The sequence below is a fragment of the Moschus berezovskii genome, chromosome 18, assembly GCF_049115385.1.
Source record: "Moschus berezovskii isolate FMDL1 chromosome 18, NW_MosBer_1.0, whole genome shotgun sequence".
In the NCBI taxonomy this organism is placed as follows: Eukaryota; Metazoa; Chordata; class Mammalia; order Artiodactyla; family Moschidae; genus Moschus; species Moschus berezovskii.
The window spans coordinates 34734396-34749782 of record NC_142477.1 but is presented as its reverse complement, the minus strand read 5'-3'; the positions used below and the strand labels follow the sequence as shown (position 1 = coordinate 34749782).

Genomic DNA, 15387 nt, shown 5'->3' with positions numbered 1-15387 from the left:
TCTTGATTTATGATAAAGGAAAAATATATTTTATAAATAAAGCAGGTAGTAAAGTTCTCATCACATAAGAGATGTTCAGAAATCATTGAAGACTGGCTCAATTTTAATATGCTATTATGTTTTAATACTATCATGAATACTTTTTATAATGCCTGTGATAGTAAAGCATAGGTAAAACACTGTTATAAATTAGCATTCGATTTGACACAGTGACATTCAGAGAACTTTCAGCGCTTTCTGAACCTTGGCCAAAGCCATAAGTCAGGAAAGAATCAGGTGTCTTTCTTAAGCTTTTGATCCTGACCTTCTGAGGATAAGAAATGACAATAACATAAAAAGCAGTTCTGATCAATAAACTTCAGCTTCTCCATTTTGTGGTAGGTAGGCGAACATACAGGGAGGGTTAAGAGAATTGTCATATTTTTTCTGGAATCCATCTACTCCCCCTAACTCCCTTAGCAGATGAACTTTAAGTTTCGACTATGCCTTGTCTTTCTCCTGACCCCCACTCTTGGAGGTTACCTTGACCCCTTAGAACTTGGCTGCAGTATTCAGTTCAGTTCAGTTCAGTTCAGTGGCTGCAGTATTACAATATGGAAAATTACTGTTATTACAGTATCAGTATTACAGTATGGAAAGAAACCTAAATGACTAAAAGTTGAGCTTCTGTTGCTCACAGGAATCAAGGTTCAAAATAGAGATGAAGTTCAGTTATTGTTTAGTCTCTAAGTCATGTCGGACTCTTGTTCAGTTACAGAAAAGTATGAAAAGTACTTCACTTTTAGTCTGTAAACAAAGATTTGTAGCTACTACTCTGGTACATGGATACCACCTAACTGGGTAGGTGGATTTTCCAGAGATAAAGCAGACACCAGGCTACTCGGGTGGGTGTATGTCTGTGTGTGCTAAATCACTTCAGTCATGTCTGACTCTTTGGGACCCCATGGTCTGTAGTCCACCAGGCTCCTCTGTCCATGAGATTCTCCAGGTGAGAATACTGGAGTGGGTTGTCATGCCCGCCTTCAAGAGATCTTCCTGACCCAGGGATCAAACCCATGTCTAATGTCTCCTGTATTGGCAGGAAGGTTCTTTACCACTAGCACCTTCCGGGGAGTCCATTGGGGGGGGTACTTGGATTTAATGGATGCTCCTGGATAGAGCAAGTCTCCTTTGTTCCACTAAATTCATGAAATCTGAATTGCAACAGGAAGTCCTAATTCTTTTCCTTCTCTCCCACCTCTTGAAGGACATGGCTACCCTACAGAAGGTAAACCACAGTTTCATTGTGTGAATTATCACTACTGTAAAGATGATTATTATATAAACAACTAGAGTTTTGGTGGCCTTGGGAGGAATTTATATTTATTGGGACAATTGCTCTTTGGAAACACTGACCCAGTGGTGTTTTTTTGTTTTTTTTTTTTAATTTTTGCATGTCATTTTCTTTTTTTTTCTAATTATTATTTTTATTGGAGGCTAATTATTTTACAATATTATATTGGTTGGTTTTGCCATACAATGACATGAATCTGCCCTGGGTGTACATGAGTTCCCCTCCCGAACTCCCCTCCCACCTCTCTCCTCCCTTTATCCTCCCTCTGGGTCATCCCCGCATACCAGCCCCGAGCATCCTGTAACATGCATCGACCCTGAACTGGCGATTCATTTCACATATGACAACATACGTGTTTCAATGCCATTCTCCCAAATCATCCCACCCTCACCCTCTCCCACAGTGTCCCAAAGACTGTTCTATACATCTGTGTCTCTTTTGCTATCTCGTATACAGGGTTATCATTTGCATCTTTCTAAATTCCATATATATGCGTTAGTATACTGTATTGGTGTTTTTCTTTCTGGTTTACTTCACTCTGTGTAATAGGCTCCAGTTTCATCCGCCTCATTAGAACTGATTCAAATGTATTCTTTTTAATGGCTGAATAATACTCCATTGTGTATATGTACCAAAGCTTTCTTATCCATTCACCTGCAGATGGACATCTAGGTTGCTTCCATGTCCTGGCTATTATAAACAGTGCTGCAATGAACATTGGAGTACATGTGTCTCTTTCAATTCTGGTTTCCTCGGTGTGTATGCCCAGGAGTGCGATTGCTGAATCATATGGCAGTTCTAGTTCCAGTTTTTTGAGGAATCTCCACACTGTTCTCCATAGTTGCTGTACTAGTTTGCATTCCCACCAACAGTGTAAGAGGGTTCCCTTCTCTCCACATCCTCTCCAGCATTTATTGCATGTAGACTTTTGGATAGCAGCCATTCTGACTGGTGTGAAATGGTATCTCATTGTGGTTTTGATTTGCATCTCTCTGATTATGAGGGATGTTGAGCATTTTTTCATGTGTTTGTTAGCCATCTTTATGTCTGCTTTGGAGAAATGTTTGTTTAGTTCTTTGGCCCATTTTTTGATTGGGTCATTTATTTTTCTGGAATTGAGCTGCAGGAGCTGGACACCTTATCTTTGACAAAGGAGGCAAGAATATAAAATGGAGAAAAGACAGTCTCTTTAACAAGTGGTGCTGGGAAAATTGGTCAGCCACTTGTAAAAGAATGAAACTAGAACACTTCCTAACACCATACACCAAAATAAACTCAAAATGGATTAGAGAGCTAAATGTAAGACCAGAAACTATAAAACTCCTAGAGGAGAACGTAGGCAAAACACTCTCCGACATAAATCACAGCAGGATCCTCCATGACCCACCTCCCAGAATATTGGAAATAAAAGCAAAAATAAACAAATGGGACCTAATTAAAATCAAAAGCTTCTGCACAGCAAAGGAAACTATAAGTAAGGTGAAAAGACAGCCTTCAGAATGGGAGAAAATAATAGCCAATGAAGCAACTGATAAAGGATTAATCTCCAAAATATACAAGCAGCTCCTGCAGCCCAGTGGTGTTTTATGGTAGGAATCAATTGAGTAATTGGGTCAGCAGGCAGAATTTTGCTTTTCAAGTTCTTTTTCCCTTCGTGGAGAATTTGGGTTGATGTTATAGAGAGGAATGTCTCTAAGTTTGAAGCCATCAGTGGATTCCAACCTCATCTGAATTTATATAAAGGAAAAAGGAAGCCTTTTCTTTTCTGCCAATAGGTATTTTTCTCAAATGGATGGGATTGGACTATTCATAAAAAGGAGGAAATGGGTGATTCAGTGGTGTGATTGCAGAACCTGAATTTAAAGAATTAAGTTTAATTCTAATTTCTGTGATGCGACCTAAGGACAAATAGCCCCACTTTGTTGTGAAATGGGGATGATGCAGCCTAGTGTACAGGGCTTTTGTGAGAATTATATTAAGTCATATATATAGTAGTTATTTCTAAAGTGCTACATAAAAGTAAGGCAGTATTATCAGGCAGCTAAGAAAACTTAAAAGCTTTAATAAAACCCATCCTTTACTGACTTTAAGAAGACATTTTCTTACCAATGTGCAAACAAGACATTCACCGTTAAAAGTTAAGTTTTTGAGACTAAATGGTTCAGGAAGCAATAAAGATGATCTAATATGTCAAGGGAGTCATTTTGAAAAAGAAATAAGTATTTTATAGACAGAAGTAGGAGACAATCTACTTCTTTTAAAGAAGCATATCTATTCATAGCGTATTTAGAAAAGTATTGAATTCAGGAATATTAGACCCAGAAAAGTGATCTAAAGAATCAGGGTGTCATTCTATACAAAATGTTTAGTCAAGCAAACCAAGATTAACAATGGGAGATTAAATCATGGCAGTCCTTGAAGGAAGGGTGTGCACAGAACAGGGTGTGTGTCTTTTTTATTCATATATTCCTATCACCTTGATCAATGCCTGGCCCACTGTGTGAGTGTTTGTGTCTTAGTTGCTCAGTTGTGCCTTACTCTTTGCGACCCCATGGGCTGTAGCCCTCCAGACTCCCCTGTCCCTGGGATTCTCCAGGCAAGAATACTGGAATGAGTAGCCACTTCCTTCTCCAGGGGATCTTCCCAACCCAGGGATCAAACCCAGGTCTCCTGCATTGCAGGCAGATTCTTTACCTTCTGACCCACCAGAGAAGCCTGCCTGGCCCATTGTAGGTGTCAAATAATTTTTGCAGAATGAATGTAAAGGCTCATGAGTATCAATATATAGGCTTCCCAGGTGGTGCAGTAGGTAAAGAATCCACCTGCCAATGCAGGAGATGTGGGTTCCATCACTGGGTCGGGAAGATCCCCTGGAGAAGGAAATGGCTACCCACTCCAGTATTCTTGCCTGGAGAATCCCAGGGACAGGGGAGTCTGGCAGGGTACAGTCCATGTGGTTGCAAAAGAGTTGGACACGACTGATCATACACACACAGTATCACTATAAAGAGATGCATCAACAAGGCTGAAATTAACATCTGAACTGTTGAAAAAGATACATGCTTGTTCGTTCAGATTTATGAAATAAAGATGTGTGCTAATTATAATGGCAAGCTGAGCCCTTTCGGCTTCCTTAGTTCTTGTGAATTTTTTAAAACTTCAAGACCAGAAAGCTCTTCCTAAATGTCAGTGGTGGGTAGTCAACAAAACTTAGAACTATAACAAAAAAAGCAAGTCTTTTACTAGAGAGCTTAATTTCTAAGGTTTGTGATAGCAAATAGGTCAACATTGTTCTATTGTTGATAGCTGCTGGGGCATTTCTGTTAGAGATGCTTAAGGTTAGAAATGCATGAGTCAATTCATTAGCAATGCCTACCATGGGTATTAGACTCAAGGATGGCAGACAAGCACCTCTTACAAGGTTTTTCAACTTGAAGTTTGAATTTAAAAATGATTTAGTTCTCTGACTAGGGATCGAACCATGACAATGAAAGCACTGAATACTAACCACTGGGATGCCAAATAATTCCCTATAAATGACTTCCTACCTGCTCTTCTGATAACACACTCAAGATTATTATGGATATGACTGAGGATGAAACGGTTGGATGGCATCACTGATGCGATGGATATGAACTTGGGCAAACTCCAGGAGATGGTGAGGGACAGGGAAGCCTGGTGTGCTGCGGTCCACGAGGTCTGGAAGAGTCGGACATGACTTCGTGATTGAATAACAACGAAACTGGGGCAGAGACTGGGAAAGATACTGCGAGCTTGACAGAGACTGACTTTAAATGTGGCAGATACATGTAAGTGTGCTGACCAGATTCACATGTGCTCATCTTTCTACATCTCCCAGCCTCTGTCCAGTGAGTCTGGGGCTGTATGATTGAGATGTGAGCAGAAGTGGTCTAAGACAGTAGGCCCTGCCCTTAGGAACAGCCCATATGATCACCTAGCTTGCTCTCTTCCCCACCACGCTAGACCCTGGAGGCAGCGTGCTCCAGATGGCATAGCTACAAGAGTGAGGCACACATTTTCTAGAGGTGCTGGAGTTTGTCTATTGCAGCAGCTAGAATAAATTACTGTAAATATCATAATGGGAAGTAGTTTGCTAAGACGATGGGTTAGGGCTTAGTCCTGCTGAATGTTTGCGGCAATCTGCTTCCTCAGTTGGTTCCTTGAGAAAGCACATTGCCCTTCCTGCCTGCGTTACTGTTGGGTCAGGAGATTTTCCTAGATACTGCAGACTCTGCTTGCCTTCAGGTGGCCCAGAGCTGGGGAGGGGTGGGAATGGCTTGGCTTTAGTCTACCATGCATACTATTGTACAATGTGCATATCCTTCAACAAGTGTATTTCTGATAGCATCATTTCCTTTCCATGGTTTTCTGTTTCCCACCAAGTCATCTTTAAACCAAATGTCAATAAACGAAAATGTAAAGAAACAACAAAAGCCAGCTGCTATGACACTTGTGATCCTCTGTGTTTTGGTGACATGTGGATTTTCCAAACCTAGTTTCCTTCAGTTGGAGAAGGAAATGGCAACCCACTCCAGTATTCTTGCCTGGAGACCCCCAGGGACAGGGGAGCCTGGTGGGCTACCGTCTATGGGGTCGCACAGAGTTGGACATGACTGAAGTGACTTAGCAGCAGCAGCAGCAGTTTCCTTCAGGAAACCTCAGCTGAGATCAATGGCATTGCTTAAACATCCCTCTATTTTCTCTCTTTTTCCTGCTATTCTTTCTGATTTCTTATCTCCCATCATCTCAATCCCGCTAACTCCTAAACCTCCCCCTGACTTCTCTACCTGGGCAGAAAGAGTTTCTCCATCCTATGAAGATTTTGATATATACCTCTCTGAAGATGTCTCCATGTCACCTTCTGGTAGGTACCCTAGTGATGAATTTATGGCAGCCCTTCCTCCTAGATCATGAGCTTCTGGAGAGACGGGAAAAATATATTTGGCTTATTGTTGAATATTCCATAGCACACAGTGGCATGCCTACTGTATATTGAGCAAATGAATGAATACATGGAAGTTTCCTTTGCAAAGCTATGAATTCAGCTCTCCCCATTAAAAACTTATGAAACTGCCTCTTTAGAAATAGGAGGCAGCTTAAAAAAGAACAAGCATGTAAAATATTATACTTCTGAATATGCTAAAAACATTTATTTACTCATGGTATCAGAATGCTGGAAGGGTTTTATTCTTAGTCCCCTCTGGTGTGACTCTTGCTGTTTCTTTTTTAAATCAGAAATCTGTAGACAATTGTTTTTATGTGAGTGAAATAAAGTATGGAGATATGGGATGGGCAAAAATAAAGAACTGTCTTTTTTATCTGAAGCAATTTCCATGAAGATGAATGACTTTCTTTGTAATACAGTAATTTTGTAAGTAATAGTAGAATTCTTGATGTCCCAGCAATAAGAAGTCTGCAGGACTGTGCAAATGATACATGTTGCTGGTTGGGAGAAACTATTGTTTACAATCTAATTATCATAGAGTAAGTTGGCTTTAGTTAGCTCTCTCAGAGGTTAAAACAGCAGATTTGGAAGGATAAAGTGTGTATCAGTATGTACATTTAAAAGATCTCTGATTACAAACAATAGTTTGAGAGAATTGAAAAAAAAACAAGTTAGAAAAAAACCAGTTTATTAAGTAATATCATATAAATAACTTGTTACAAAAATTGATTTGCAAAAGGCATATTTACTCTTTGTGAGAAATCACTTTTTAAATTGCATTCTTTTTAAATTTATACCTCCAAGAAAAGAAAGGAAAATAAAAGAAGCCATTTCAAGGAGCATGTATTTGCCATTTGACTACAACGAATGGTCCTGCCACACTGAGCTAAAAAGGTAATTGTCTCAACCCCATTCTTCTAATACAGAAAAGTTTCTCATGTAATCTGGGAAGTTATGAAAAATCTCCCTAGCTGGAAATGTGGATGAAAGCTGAGCAGTGATTGTTTCCACCAGGTGTTCTCCTTGCCAGAGACACGAGCGACACGGAAAAACACCATATGAACTGAGGGCTCCAGGCGGTAAATCTTCGAGGGTGGCATCAGCTTCAATTTATCCTTGGGAGTATTTTTAATTAAAAACAATCAATACCAAAAAGCTTTTATTTGGGGGATTTTAAATCACACATCACAGTAGGAGGCTGCCAAATTGCCTTAGCTTGGTACTACTGAAGACGCCCGTAGCATTTATTATAAATCCTATTCTTACGCAGTTTACTTTCAAAGCAAAGAAAATAATCACAAAATAGTACAGTGGTTTGAAAGCGCTCCTATGTTTCTCCCGAACAGATCATTTTTACGTTTGCTACACAGCATTCCTCCTGAATGCCTAGTAATTCTATACATATGATTCCTTAATAAACACTAAACTAATAGATCATAGAAAACTAAAAGCTTATAGTAGGTGCCTCTAGACATATTTACATAAATAGTGTAGTCTTGCAAGAAAGACCAAGATCTCATTATAGTGGAATGCTTTTTCCACAACGAGGGGTCCATGCCTCATTTGTCAAATTAACCCCATTTGTGGAGAAATTTGAGCTTGTGGTCCATGGGTTTTTAAAAAAATGGAATTAAGCAACTTGTAAAAGCTCTTTTGAAATTAATCTAATAACCCAGTGGCTCTTCGGCTAAGTGCCTGGTCCTGTCTGAAATATAGTGGGTAATAGGCTTTGTTTCCATTTGACCTCCTTTCAGCACTTTCATCTGCTGGCTCTGTTGGGCAAACGTTCCCCCCAAATTAAAAACTGAAAATGCATCATAAATAAGGTATTACCAAATGTGGAGGAGATTAAAGATTGTCTCAGCAATGCTTAAATTAAATTGACGATGCAGAGACCATAAACTCCTGGCTTTAAAAATGAACTATTTCTTTATTAACTTTTAACAAGTGTGTGAGTCCAAGGCATTGCTCTGCGTGTTAAATATGGTCAGGGTCTAATATTTTTTAGTAGAGAATTATCCCTTTAGAAAATTGTTCCATAAAGATGCCAAAGGGATATTAAAAATGCTGCAACCGTAAGAATCATTGAACTTTTAAGGAGACCATACTGTAATTTTGTATCCTCTACAAAAGAAAGCTACTGGTCAGACCTTAGGAAGTAGCTCATTTTCTGGAAGACCCACACACTAACTCTTAATCTTTCCACTCTTATAATCTGATAAAGGAGTCTTGGTTGTACTGTTAGTATAAACATAGTAGACAGCTTAGAGTTTTAATCTCCTGTCTTAATTAAAACATATTTCATCTAGATAAAGACAAAAAAAGAATAAAATTACACTAAAATGATTCTTTTCAGAGGATAGCTTTCAAAATAGTGGAGATCATGACTTTCTAGTGCTTTTTCAATTACACTGCTTCAACACTAGTGACTATGACAAAATAATTTGTTGGTTAGTTCAGTTCCTGAGGAAAATGTGTTTAGTTGTACCTGCTTTAAATATTTAGTTTGGGCTCAGGAATTAGCTTTCTCTTTCTTTTCAACTGCATACTTTTTAAAAAATGGTCCTCAAGTGTCTAAAATTGAGGAATGCCCAATTCGTAGTTTATACATGATTATCGCCAATGAAATAATCATTTCAAGGCAAAGCATTTGATATAAGGTATTGCTCAGCTAATCAAACATCTCAAATCTATGTATTACTTAAATATCTAAATTTAAAAATTACCTAAAATGAAAGTAATGAAAGCATTCTAAAGTTAATTTGGATCTGTAAAATTTGGCTGCTTCTAAGGTAGAGATTCAACTTATAAGAGCTCTTGTACAACTTTTTGGGAGCTGAAAATGAATATTAAACCAGAATTTTTATACTGAGTTAGAATTGAATCAGCAGATTTTATTCCATCTGAAAATGGAATCAATATGAGTCCAAATTTGTATCCAATTTGTATTCAAACCTTTATGCATCTAAACTGTAAAGCTAAGAAAGTTCTCACAAAAACATACATTTTCTGGGTCCAGATCCCCTCTCTCATGGTTCTGCGGAACATTTTCGATTCTCTCTCTCATTTTCAATTTAGTTTTTTATTTGGGAATGAATATTTTCCAGGTCTTTCAGAAGAACATGCCATGAAGTGGAGGGGCTTTAAATTTATGCACAATAGATTAATGTTTTTAAAATTTCAGCTTATTCTAGGGAATATCTCAGTGATTTGAAGAAACTTTCCCTTTTGAATCATGGGTGAAAAAGAACGTGAGAAGGGCCTCAAAGTCCTTGAGACAACCCACAAAAGCAATCTCCCTATATTTAATGAACTTTAGGTTCTTTGTGATTAAAGCAAATATTAAAACTTTACCTCTCTCTAATCTCCTTCTATCTTTCTCATGGAAAACAGCTAATACCGGGACAGAGACAATGTGAAAACTGAACTGAAAACTAATGCTTTCTCCAGTAATCATTCATGTCTGACCTGGGGCCTCGACCTGATAGCTTAGTGAAAGGAAGTGCAACCAGCACGGAATGATGAAACTATGGCTCTTATTGTTTCCATGATGCCAGACAGCCTTAATTTTAGGAAAATGTCATTCAACCTTGACATTTATAGGACCCTAGTGAAAAATATTCAGCTCCAGTCTCAATTTATTCTCTTTCTAAGAGAGTCACCTCATCATCAGATTTTGTGGTAAGAGATTTAACAGTTATTTAAATATTTAGTCATATTAACCTGTTCTTGGTATAACTGTTCCATCTTCAGGGTGATATAAGATACCTTCCAATCACACCTCAGAAATCCCACTACAGAACTTCTTACTTTCACTTATATGAGGAGAATGTAAATTTTACCCCTAAACTTTGAAGTTGCTGGCATCAACCTGCAGACATTCCAATTAATGCCAAAAGTTCAAAAGGAAGACTTCTGATGATATTTTTCTTTTTACAGGACTATCTCTCTTGGTATAATTTATTACATAACATGAAACATGAGGATATAGAGCTCTTTTTACAGTAAGTTGTGTGATTAAGGTGCTGTTCTATTGCTATAAGTAACTAGTTCTTATTAATTAACTTTACTAAGCTATCTTTTTTCAACACTTACCTGTGACTATGATATATACTGATTCTTTACAGTGAAGCCCTCCTGTAGCATTTTGTTTGCATTCTTCTCTGTGTGTGTGTGTCTGTGTGTGTATGAAGAACTAGAAAAGAGAAACTTGTAAGCAAGAAACAGTCCAAGCATAAAATACTTGTTAGTATACAGGGAACTCCATCCATTCAGGAAACACAAGGAATAATATGGTTGTAACAATTTTTCATTCTAATTGGGTAGCCCCAAATACTATATTTCTCTTATTTTAAAGATGCTGTCTTTACTTCCTGGGTAATACATCTATTTAAGACTTAACAAAACAACAGTGTGTTTCCAAATAGAAAATATGTGTTGATATGACATTATCCCCAAATGGAAATGACACTAAGATTACCTGCAGAAAATTAACATTAAGTGAAAATAAATCCGTAAGACTATTAATTGAAGTCAGCATATTCTTAAGTACATATTATATACATACAGAACCTGTTTTTGTTTTTTTTTTAAGTTTTCAAAACCATGTTTTCATTACAGTACTTTGGAAATTTTTGATGACTGCACAATGTAAGATTCTAATGACAAAAATCATTAGAACAGCGTATGAAATAAATGATTTGAACCTGCCAAAAGGATTAGTTCAGTTCAGTTGGGTCCTCTGGATAATAACTATGACACTAATTGCATAATTAGAGAAATAATGGATTCGATGGATTGTACATTACTTTTCTGTTTGTAGTTTGAGACCATTACTTTATCATTAGTTCAAAGACAAGGATGGCAGTGTTGCCATGGAAACGAAGCTAAAAACAATGAAAAAATGTTAATGCTTTTGAAAGTCAGCTATCATTTTAATTACAATCTTAAACACCCTTGTTGTAGGGAATCCAAGTTTTCCCTTTGAGAGCGTCTTCCAAACATATAATATTAGGTTTCCACCATGATTTCAATATTCATCTATATCACATTATATAAATATATGAATATTTTCGAATGTGAAGGACAGGGTGTCAAGTTCAAGTGTGACTGGCTCTTACCTCCCCATTTAACTCTGAGAGAGGGATCTGAGTTTTATTTAATCTACTTTTACTAATGCAACTTAATTGTGTAAGAAGTATCTGAAGCATATGAGTTATTGTACTTCACACTGCTACTTTCAAGTATATTAGAATAATACTGACAACTACAGACAAGGAGTTAAACTTTGTCTCAGGAAAGTTCCTTCAAGAACTTTTTAAATGATTAGACTTATCTGTAATTAGCCTACTGACGGCTGAAATAATTCCAAATGATCCATGATACATTTGGTAACCCAAACTTTAAAATATGCTAAATATTTCCTTTGTTAACACCTATTAGCTATTTTTCCTTTCCCTTTATATGATGCAACAGCAAACTTTTGCATGTCTTATGAACCAGTGGCAAGGTATGAGGTCGTATTAAGATTTTTTTTTGGTTGTTCTTTTTGAACATTATCATTTAATTGGCATCATTTCCTAAAGAGGAAGGAGAATCTCAAAACACTGGTGGATCTGATGTTTTGAATAGTCATTGGTGCTGGAAAAAGATCATGAAGGACAAACAGGATGGGCAAATATCATTTTAAATTCGTTGTGACAGAAATACACACCCATATATAGTTCATCATCTCCTTGTGAGCTGATCCACCAGGAACAGTGGTTCCTCCCTCATTTCTTCTACTAAAACTGTATTTTTATCATTAAAGCACAATCCCTCATCCCATAAGCGTGTGAAATGTACAGAGCAGTCAGCTGACCTTGAGTCAATGCAATGTAATAAGAGACCAGGCCACTGGAATTGAGCTGTGTTTCAGACTTGCCCTAAGAGTACAGGGGAAACGATGACAACCACCCTCTCCTGCAGCCCAGCGCCTGTTGGGCCGACATGGTTAACAGGATGCACTAAAAAATAAACATTTGCCTCTCAGAAGCTCATAAAAGTGTACTAGAAAAAAGTCTCTAACGTTGGATCCACATGGACTGCAGCCATTTACTTTTGGAACGGATAGAACAGAGGACCCTTCACGGAGCAGTGGATAAATAGAGAAAGAAATAGCCACTTGACATCTTTCAGTGTCGTATTGAAAAATGAAACAAAGGCAACATATCATATTAGGAGTCCTTGTCACTGTCCACCCCTCCGTACATATCCGCGAGCTTCTTGAACCGAGGCCCCCAGTCACTCAGGTAATCGTAGTCTTGATCTCCATCCGTGGTCACCGACTCGAGCGAGCTGAGCGAGTCGGCCACCGAGCCGGCGCCCTCGTAGGCGTAGGTGGCCAGGGAGTCGTAGGGCGGCGCCGTGGGGTCCGTGTCGTTCTCCTTCAGCCTTTGGTTAATGAAATCGCGGACGTCGGTGTTGTCACGGGCTGCTGGAGTCCGTCGGGGTAGGAAAAGGGCTTCGGGCACTATGTCCCTGCGCAACTTGCTGTCCTCTATGGCTTCGGGATTTCTCAGGGTGCCGATATCAAAGGCCTGGGTGTCCTCCTCTCCGCCTCCTTCGTCGTTGTAACTGACAATGTTGTCTCTGATGTCCTCTTTGGAAATGATCAAAGGTTCTTTTTTCCGCTGCCGCCTGAGAGCTGCGAACAACACCACTGTCACTGGAAGCAGAAACGAAACGGCAAGGGAAGGGAAAGTTAATTTGCCGCCCAATTAACATCAGGAAGAAACACAAAGTGAAGTTTTCAAAGTTCTCCACGAAACCACTCTGGCGTGAGGCTGCACTTGCCTCCGCTCCTGATCAAATCAGGGCCCTCCCCCACCCCCTCAGTGGAGAAACTATATGATATTTGAAAGAAAGTTTTTAAGAATTTAACTAGAGGATAAAACACCTTCATGTTTTGTCAGTAGTTCCTTTTTGCTTTGAAATGGCAGGCTCGTTTCAAGATAAGGGGGAAAATATAATAATAAAAAAGAGCTCAGCCACAGTGAGAGTACCGCAAAAAGAGTGAAAATTATGCTGAACACCTGAAATGCTCTGAAACTGCTTATAAGCACAAGGCTGGCACCTTCGGGGATGTGTTGAAGGGTTTGCATAACTCCACCTCTAAAATAACTTTTGCACTGATGCCTTCTTTTTTTTTTTCCCCCGAGAAAAGTGTAAAGTTAGTTTAAAGCCCAAAGTAGAGATGTGAATGTTTGCATACCTTTCATACATATAAATACAGATAATACCTAGAGAGACCCAGATACAATTCAGAAAGCCATTTTGGACTTCAAGATTAGCCAGTTTGAAGGGAACAGCTAATAGTACACGCGCCAGATTATTTGTGCTTAGGCTAAAGGAAACAAGCATATTTCTGTGGGAACTTAGAAAATCTTTCAGAGTTTCATGTTCTGTAAGTTTGTTGACCGGAATGTTTGTTCTTTTGATTTTTCCTAATTCAAATTAGAGGCAAAGCAAGAACTGTATTTAAATAGCTCCTGATGTTTCTTCACAGCTGGTTGGGTAGAACACAGCTGGCTACCTGTAAAGAGACACATCTACCAATGAACATATGGATGAGAAAGTAAAAACATAGTGACAGCTTAGAGAGAAAACAGTCATCTGGGGCAGAAAATGCATTGTTAACCTGGGTTTGTCCTGGGGAGATTAGTACCAGTAATATCTCTTTATTCTTTCATCCATAACATGGTCCAGTGTTTATGAGCCATGAAAATTGATATCACAGTAACAATTACAGAATAATGGCCTTTGGTAGATGTGCATATCTACCTATATAATAATGGATACATATACACCCAGGTGTCTATGTATTTAACATTTCAGATGTTAATGGTATTAATAATTGGTTACCTGTTGAGACAGTTCTAAGTGCCAAGCACTGTGCTAAGTGCTTACATACGGAATCTGATTGAGTTATCATAATAGGCTTGACAAAGTAGGTACCACCATTATAACTCCATTTTACATAAGAGGAAATTGTGGTTTAGAGATGTGATGTATACAAATAACTGAAATCCAGGTCAGGCAGACTAAAAAGCTTGTACACTTAATTACCATGCTTTGAAGCATGTTTGGATTATAGACTATTTCACAAGGATATGCAGTTCTGCTGTTTTCAAGCATGTGGTTGTATAAATGTAAACATTCTCTTTTGCTGCCAGAGAGTATCCTGGTGCCTTATGTATCCCTTTCATTCATGGTACCTATTTTCTGTTTATTCAGCAAGTATTTATTTATTGCCAACTCTGTGCCAGGTAGAGTTCTAGGCAGTATTAATGAAAAAAATCAATCAAAAGTCTTGTCTGAATAAGGTAGGCAGAGGTGGTGGTGGTGGTGGATGGATAGAGACAGAAAAAAACAATGTGTATAATAAATAAGGAAATTATCAGAAGATGATAAGTGCAATATAAGAAAAAGTAAGGCAGAGTAAGGAGGATGGGAAGGGCTTCTGTATATGTTTGAGGGGTTGCGTATATTTTTGTGTGTGAGTGTTCTTGCCTGGAGAATCCCAGGGGCGGGGAGCCTGGTGGGCTGCCGTCTATGGGGTCGCAGAAAGTCGGACACGACTGAAGCGACTTAGCAGCAGCAGCAAGCGGGGACAGTGCATCGTTAAGGAAGTAACATTTGAGCAAACAGATGAGGAGTCACCCAGGGTGCTGTCTAAAGGAGAGGACACAGCTGGGAGCAAGGCCATGGAGCGGGGTGTGTTTGGAGTGTATGAGGTGTGGGTTGGTGGGGAGAGAGGAGTAGGAAGGGCCATGTCAGGTGGGGCTGTGGATGCTCCATATGCCTTCACTTTACCCTGGGGGTCCAGGTGGTTGGAAAATTGCAGGGTTTTAGGTGGAAAGATGCTCTTAATCTACATTTTTGTAAAAAAATTTTTATTTGGTTATGCCAAAACTTTTTTTTGGCAAAAAATTTTTATTTGGTTAGGCTTTAGTTGCAGCATGTGGGATCTTCAGTCTTCGTGGTGGCATGTGGTATCTTTAGTTACGGAATCTTTACTTGTGGCTTGCAAACTCTTACTTGTGGCATG

General features: G+C 38.8%; 1 protein-coding gene across 2 annotated transcripts in view; it reads right to left on the bottom strand.

Annotated features, from left to right (window-relative positions):
- Positions 1–6914: 6914 nt before the first annotated feature.
- CDH6 (cadherin 6) overlaps positions 6915–15387 on the bottom strand; it is a 165577-nt gene continuing 157104 nt past the window's right edge. For both annotated transcript variants that reach the window (XM_055422235.2, XM_055422236.2), the window contains exon 12: positions 6915–13005. In XM_055422235.2, the coding sequence (XP_055278210.1) occupies positions 12515–13005 (491 nt within the window). In that variant the 3' untranslated portion in view covers positions 6915–12514. The remainder of the gene's footprint in view (positions 13006–15387) is intronic.